Genomic DNA, 7933 nt, shown 5'->3' with positions numbered 1-7933 from the left:
CCTCCTCTCTCTCTGCCTGCCTCTCTGCCTGCTTGTGATCTCTCTCTGTCAAATAAATAAATAAAATCTTTAAAAAAAAAAAAAGTTACTCTGAGGTAAACCAGACCAAATGTCCCTCCTTCTACCACCAAGCAGTGGGCAAGCAGCTCCATCCCAGACGGACACCAACTACCCAAGAAGTCACACGTCAATCCCCTACCCACCCTGCTGGCGCGGCCACGTGAGGTCCAAGACACACGCGGTTTCCATACTAGCAAAATACTTTTATTATTTTATAATGATAAAAGAAGGAAAGTAAAGATTTCTTTTTGGTGTATACCAGAGTTAAGGGCAGTAGAATAAGGGAATTAATGGGATTTTTATGTACTTTGATGACAAAAAAAGTTAACAATACCAACTGTTTGCCATAAAACTTATCATACTCCCCCAAAACACATATATAAAGGATCATAGTTTTAAAATCTATAAAAGTAAAAAATATACAGTCAGAAACTCTAACGCTTATTTCCTCTTTAATATAAAATTGTAAACATTTATTTACACAAAGCAAATGTGTATAACAAAGTCCGAGCACCCTTCTTTTGAGTCATGGCTCCTGGAAGAGGGGATTTGCACTGAAGCAGAGACGTCTCTTCCCCTGACTCCCCAAAAACCAGATTCATAAATAAAGCCACGGGCAGCTCCCTGGGGGGACCCCAAGCATCACATTTTATTGCTCTGACACTGCAGCAAGAAGCCTGCTGTCTGTCTGGCGGCCCAAGGACTAAGGCAGGGGGCAGCCCTCCCCAGGAGGGGACAGAGGTGAGCAGCTAGAGGCAGACCAGGAGAGGAACAGGACCTATCACCAGCCTTTAGCCCTCTATTTTTGGTAGAAAACCCGCTGAAGTCACCCTCTTCCCCTTCAGATTGGGGAACTCACGCAGAGGGTGGAGTCTTCACTGGCTTTATGATTCATTCCCTTCTTTGAAAGCTAAATTCAGCATCTGGGAGGGCAAGGGAGGGCATTTAAAGGGGAAATGGCCCACACACCACCCAAGGTGGCAAATGGCTATTATAGAGAAGAGGATCTGAGGGTCCAAGTACCCCCAGCAAAGGCACTGCTGGTGCAGAATAATTACCCCTGTGTGCACAACCCTTCATCCCCTCAAAAGCCACTCAGGCTGCCCACACAGATTATCTTCCCTGGCTCAATTCTTTACATAGGACACTCCTTGAATCATCTACTTTGAGACTCCAGGGAAATAAACACGGGGTTTCAGTTTGTTCCGAGACCACTCTGCATGGAAGCCACTCTTCTCAGTGTCCTCTCTGCTCTCCGACACTTTAAAAGGGTCTCACCCTGCACTTACCACTCTGCTTTCACTCTAACCCAAGTGCTCTCTCCATCTGTGTTGTCCAGAAACAGCCCACAGGGAATCCTGTTTTGTGGACTTTTAGCTTAGTCAAGTCCATAGACCTTCAGAGAGACATCCACTCAAAACCCCAGAAGGATGTATTAGTGTTATAAAGCCATTCTCTTCAAAAAGTGCAAGTCATCTGGCATGGGAGAGTGGCCAAAGTGGTGAAACCAAGTGGAATTCTCTCCTCCAGCCTGGCCTGCACCCCTCCCCCTTTGGGACCCCCACACTCCCGGTTTTCCCTCCTTCCCCCGCACCCTTGCCTTCTGGGGAGGAGATGCCCTCCCACCTACAATGCTGGGGCTCCCTAAGGGATTTTAGTGACTCCCCACCAATCTGGTACACTGCCTTCAAGAGGTTTTCCATTTGGGCTGGAGAGACAAAGAGGGGTGGCAGATAGGTCACGGGAACTGGAGACTAGGTGAGGACCTCTGTGCGCAGCTCAGCTAGGATCACCTTCCTGATACAGCAAATGCTAGTTTTCAGAGAAACTGCAGAAGGAGGGCAAAGACACAGACACAGGCACCCCATACATTCCATTTCAGCACATAGCCTGGGGGCTGGCAAGTCATGAGTGTCGACCCAGAGGGTGCAGCACTGTGGGAGGAGGAAGAAGGCAAGTGGCTGGAGAGGCCACATCTGTGTTCCCAGCGCTGCCACCTCGCGGCATCCTGTTCCTTTTTGGCACATACAGTCACAGGCTGCGCTGACGGAAATGACCTCCCAGGGACCCTCCCTATCCCCTGAAAAGAAGACAAAGAGCAGGAATAAGAAAGGCTCTTGACCACAAGGAAACCCTCAGTTCCCAATGCCAATCATTTTAAACCACCACCTATCCTAATCGGTCCTCAAATCTTTAAAAACAGTTTTTAAAATCTTTTCTATGCTACAAATTGCGAATGGTTCTGCTATACAAAGTTGCAACGAAACCTGTCCCCAGCCTTGGGGCAAGTGGCGAAATCTTGGATTAAGTCAACACGATGGCACACATCGTGGGGTTTCACCATCATTATTCTTGGGGTTTTTTTGGTCATTCAGATAGAAAACCTCCTGCAGAACCCTGTCCTGCTGTCCCGACACCAGGCAGTGGATGCCAGCAGAGGGGCTGGGGCCAGCCGGACAGACCGCAACTGCTGGCTGGGAGCTGGAGGTGGGGGGGGGGGGTCCCCGCAGACCCTGGGGCTCCAATCCCACCCCTCAGCCCTGTTCTCTGGGCCACGAGCTTTTGGTCCAAAGTAGTTGATATTTCTTGAATCTGAGAACAAAAATACAGGCTGTAGGAACACTGAGAATACCGCAAACCCTCCAGTTACTGAGGCCCTAAAAGGTCATCCAAATCATTCATCCACTCTTCCGAAGTCCTGTTCTTCAGCAGGGAGTCAATCAGGTCGGCATCTCCAGCCATGCTGGCCAGCCCACTGGCCCCTGGCTGCCCGCTGTAGGCAAAGGGCAGCTCCTGGCCCGCGGTCCGCACAGGGTATGCCTGAGTGCAGTGCAGTCCCGCCCGGCCTCCCATGGGTGGTGCCGGGCTCTGGCTGAAGGCCCCCAGCTCAGGCCCACCGGGGCTCAGGCCCGGCAAGCCTGGCTGTGGGGCTCCCTGGGGAGGTGCTGGGGCGGGGGCACTGGTCCTCTGCTGCGCACTCACTGGGGGCAGCATGGACCCCGCCGCGGCTGCCGAGCTCATGGGGGCCATGGGCCTGCTGGGCATCGCCTGGGAGAACTGGGGGCTGGACATTTTCATGTGGGCCTGCTGCATGTGGAAACTGGAGGCTGCCGTGAAGGGGCTCACGGTGCTGCTCCCCGGGGTCTGGCCACTCAAGTTGGGCAGGCCCTGATGTGGCCATGAGGCGTTCTGGCCTCCCACAGTGGCTGACACCCTTGGCACCTGTGGCTTGGTTAAGCCAGAGTTCATAGTCCCCTTATTGTGCTGCTGGGAGAGGCTGGAGTTCCCCAGAGAGTTCTGCCCGTAGGCAGCGGAGACCGAGGTGTTCTGGCCCATGCCGGTCTGCCGTGCAATGTGGGCATGTCCATTGGCGGCCTGTGGCGGCGGCTGGGCAACAATCTGGGTGATGCCGGAGGCCATGCCGTAGAGACCGCCCTGCGGCAGGCTTTGGGAACCAGTGAACTGAGCCACACCCCGGTCCTGCGGGCCTGAGTTTGAAGGGAGAGAGGAAACTGAAGTGTGTCCAGGGCCCATTGGCATCAGATTCCCAGCCTGAGGGAACCCTCGAGGACAGCTGGAGTTAGATGGCCCCAAGTTGTTCATGCCAGGCACAGCACCAGAGGACCCTAGAAGGCAGAGAAGAGCCAGTCAATCGAGCTGGCATTTCTGGGCCCACTGCCACCGAGAGGCTCTAGGACCCCAGCTGCAGGCACTGTTCTCTGGCGTAAAAGGCCAAATCAGAACACCAGGTATCTTAAGGTCAGTGGACCCTCAAAGAAGACGGCCCTGTGGGCCAAAGGGGAGCAGGTTTCCCACAGGGTGGAATGGAGGCCAGTCTGGAGCAGTAATGAATTTAAGACCAGCTCAGAGGAGGGGGCCAAAGCCCAGGGCGGGGGAAGCCAGGAGACTCAATGATTCACCCGTCAAAGGCCCACTCTGTTTCTGCTCCGTGGGAGCTCCACGCCAGCACAGCAGACTCCAAGACAGATACGGCCCAGGGTCTGCCTCGGGGAGGCAAAGGCTCTGTGGTATGACAGGGTGGTAACAACAGCTGGCAGGGCAGGGGACCAGAGGCTCAGTGCCTTGGAAGATCTGGGGACGGCTTCAGAAAAATGGTGACAAAGACATCGGGTTTTCAAAGGGTTGAACTGAAAAACTGATTTCAACAGTTTGGAGAAACGGAGTATTCTAGACAGAGAAGAGAGTGTGAAAATGCCAGAGATACAAGAGGTGGTCTGTGTGGGGAGCTCTGTGGCTGGGGGTATGGGGAGGGTGTCCCCACAGGCTGGGGGATACAACTGGACAGAGAGCTGTGGCCAGACTCAGGGAAGCTGAGGGGGCCATGTCAAGGACAGGAATGCAGGACAACAGGGCAAGTAGATGGCAACAGTGGTTCCAGGCCCAGGCAGCAGTTACTCAGATCACTCAGGTGAGGAGTGTATGAGCTGCTGGCACCGTCGGGGTGAAAGAGGGGAGGGTGTGAGGTCCTCTCATATTCCTGGAGGGACGGCCAAGCAAAGGCTGTCAGGTTCCCGAGCATAGCTAAGATATGATAGCTGAGACCTCAGAGTGCTATCTGCCTGTGACACCAAAGTGAGCTGACAGGAAGAGAAGCAGCAAAAAGGCCACACAAACTACCCCAAGTCTCTCCTTAACTGGAAAATAAGAGGGTCCCTTTTTGAAGGCACATCACAGCAGAAACAAAGAACTTTCTTAAGAATTACAGAACCCATTTCCTGTTGATTAGCTATCCTCCAGCCAGAAATAATTTTACTTCAAAAGACGGCATGGCCAGAGTGCCCGCCAAAGTGGTCTGCCCCTGCGACCCTTTCCCCCTGACCCTGGGCCTGCAGGCTCCACTGGCACACTGATGTTTACACAAGCCAGCTGATCTAGTTAGCCCCTAGTAGGAAGCCATGCAGACAGCAAGAGCCACCCACTGCGTCCTGTGCTGCCTGAGCTGCCTCTGCGGTCCCCTCACCTGGGAACTGTCCAACCTGCTGGGGGAAGGTGCTCTGGGATGGGTCCTGGTACTGGGGAGGCGGGCGTGTCAGGTGCCGCTGAAACTGCTGCTTCTCCTAGAAAATGCCAAGGATGGAAGAACAAAACAACAAGACCCACATAAAACAAAAACAATAGAGTCAGAGCAGAAAAAAGCACACCCCTATGTTTGTTACTCATGGATGTGTTCCTGTGGACACAATGCTTGTGGTTTCATTTGGCGGATTTTTAATAAACTGTGTGAAACAGAACAATGGCACAGATCTAAGGAGCAATGATTTAAAAAAGAAAACAAAAACAACGGTGGTGTATTGGTTTAAAAAAAGTTGGGCGGGGAGCGCCTGGGTCGCTCAGTCGGTTGGGTATCCCACTCTTGGTTTCGGCTCAGGTCATGGTCTCAAGACCGTGAGATGGAGCCCTTTATCAGGCTCGGAGCTGGGCATGGGGCCTGCTTAAGATTATCTCTCTCCCGCTGTCCCTCTCCCAAAGTTGGGAGGGCAGATCAGGCAAATGCGAATCAAAGCCGCAATGCCATACCACTTCACGCCCACCAGGATGGTGAGAACCAAAAAGACAAGTACGGGAAAGTTGAAGAGGACTGGTGCTCTCATGCCACTGTGGGCATGTAAAATGACATGGCCGCTTGGGAGAACAGTCTGGCAGCTCCTTACAGGGCACCAAGTAAGAGCTACCACAGGACCCAGTGATTCTTGGAATACACTCAACAGAGCTGAAAACCTCCAACCATAAGAAGGGGGAACAACCCAAATGTCACCAATCGGTGAATGGATAAATCAAACAGAGCTTATCCACACAAGAGTACTGCTCAGCCACGGGAAGAAGGGAAAAACTGGTGTGAACCACAACACAGGTGGTACTTTTTTTTTTTTTTTTAAGATTTTATTTATTTATTTGACAGAGAGAGAGATCACTAGTAGGCAGAGAGGCAGGCAGAGACAGAGGGGGAAGCAGGCTCCCTGCTGAGCAGAGAGCCTCATGTGGGGCTTGATCCCAGGACTTTGAGATCATGACCTGAGCCGAAGGCAGAGGCTTAACCCACTGAGCCACCCAGGTGCCCCAGTAGGCAGTAGCTTTTAATGGGCATATGGCTTCTTTTTAGGGGCTGAAAACGGATGAAATCAACTGCAGTGATGGTTGCACTCCTGTGTGAATATAGTGAAAACCACTGAATTGTACATTTTAAATGGGTGGATTCAAGGTCACATGACTCGAGTCCCAATAAAGCTGTTATTTTTAAAAAATGGCAGAACTGAGGCAGAGATGTGGGCTTTAAAGTCATTCTCAATCACCTTTGTCTTCTGGGTAGCTGCTTCTTCTCTTATGACTTTAAAGATGGAATCTGAAATCCTGAGCACTGCTGTCACCTTGGTGTTTGCGCACCAGACTTGGGGACTGAGCAGGTGAACTGCAGGATGTGGGGTGGGTGGGTGGGGCTTGGTGGGCCTGATTCTAGAACTCGAGGGCCGCAGGGACATTTCCATTTCCCTGTGTCATATTCTGGCTCATCACAAACTACGCTTACAACAAAGCTGGATCCCACATTGAACGAGGAGACCAAGGAGCTCACTGCTCTGGCAGCTGCAGACACAGGACATGGATAAACATCCCTAACAAATATAGTTTAAGCCACAGAGTTGCCTTCATGAATCCCCACCAAGTGATATGAAAGCTGCTTCTGACACAAGCTACCACTGCCTGAGAAACGCCACACTCCTGAGAAGGGGTTGAAAAGGGCAGGGGGGGGCACCTGGGTGGCTCAGTCGCTCAAAGGGAGTCTGCTTGAGTCTCTCGCTCTAAAATAAATAAATCAATCTTTAAAAAAAAATTTAGGGGCGCCTGGGTGGCTCAGTGGGTTAAAGCCTCTGCCTTCGGCTTGGGTCATGATCCCGGGGTCCTGAGATCGAGCCCCATGTCGGGCTCTCTGCTCAGCGGGGAGCCTGCTTCCTCCTCTCTCTCTGCCTGTTGCTCTGTCTACTTGTGCTCTCTGCCAAATGAATAAATAAATAATCTTAAAATAATAATAATAATAATAAAAGATTTAGAAAAGGCAAAGGACACACAGCAGGCCCATATACACACGCACGCACACACAGCGGGTCTGATGGCCGAGCAGCGACACTGAAGGCAGGTGAAGATGCAGTTGGCAAGGGTCGTCCTCCCCTCTCGCTTTACCTGTTCCGCCAGAAGGTGCTGCTGCCTTTGTAAGAACTGCTGTTGCTGCAGATGTTTTTGCTGCTGCTCCCTCTGTTTCTGCTGGTCCAAAAGCAAGTGATGCTGCTTCATGACTGCCGCCTGCTGCTGGCTACTGAGATAGGGGGCGCTGCTGCGCGTGCTGGCCGAGGATGCAGCAGGCGGCTGGCTCCCCACGCCACCAGCTGGGGCAGCGACAGGGATGCTGGGCGGGTTCTGCTCCTGTGAGCGCAGAGAAGGGGGGTCTCAGGTCGGGGGCACACAGTGGAGTCTATAAGCTTCTGCCCACCGCCCTCTACCCAGTCACTGCAGAGCCAAGGGCACATGTCCTCCAGGGCCAGGTGGAGAGGCGAACACTCGCGTATCCCCGCACAGCAAGAAGCAGCGTAACCAGTGGCAAAGACAAGACTTGACATCTAAGCCCGTCTATTCACACGCATGACTCCCGGTCGGCAGCCGGAGCTTCTAAATCCTCACTTTCTGGAATGCGTGAGTATAGATGGGCCCCCAAAGGAGGAACGCTCTGCCAGATGGAGACAAGGTGTTTCAAGCGGGCCAACCTCACATCCCCAGCCATGGGACTGTCCCTGACCTGTCTGAAGCCGTACCACGTGTTTGTTTGTGTAGAGCATTTTCCTGGGACCAGACTGCTGGGCTTCTG

At 52.6% G+C, this 7933-nt stretch overlaps 1 protein-coding gene across 1 annotated transcript in view; it reads right to left on the bottom strand.

Annotated features, from left to right (window-relative positions):
* Positions 1-242: 242 nt before the first annotated feature.
* The window catches only part of MAML1 (mastermind like transcriptional coactivator 1), a 44959-nt gene continuing 37268 nt past the window's right edge, over positions 243-7933 (bottom strand). Inside the window, exons 3-5 of the mRNA XM_059416168.1 lie at positions 7255-7494; positions 5042-5138; positions 243-3686 (exon numbers count right to left, since the gene is read on the bottom strand). Coding sequence (XP_059272151.1) covers positions 2707-3686; positions 5042-5138; positions 7255-7494 — 1317 coding nt within the window. The 3' untranslated portion in view covers positions 243-2706. The remainder of the gene's footprint in view (positions 3687-5041; positions 5139-7254; positions 7495-7933) is intronic.

This window comes from Mustela nigripes, chromosome 12 (assembly GCF_022355385.1).
Source record: "Mustela nigripes isolate SB6536 chromosome 12, MUSNIG.SB6536, whole genome shotgun sequence".
Classification (NCBI taxonomy): Eukaryota; Metazoa; Chordata; class Mammalia; order Carnivora; family Mustelidae; genus Mustela; species Mustela nigripes.
The sequence above is the reverse complement of the archived record's forward strand: the minus strand, read 5'-3'. Positions and strand labels throughout refer to the sequence as shown.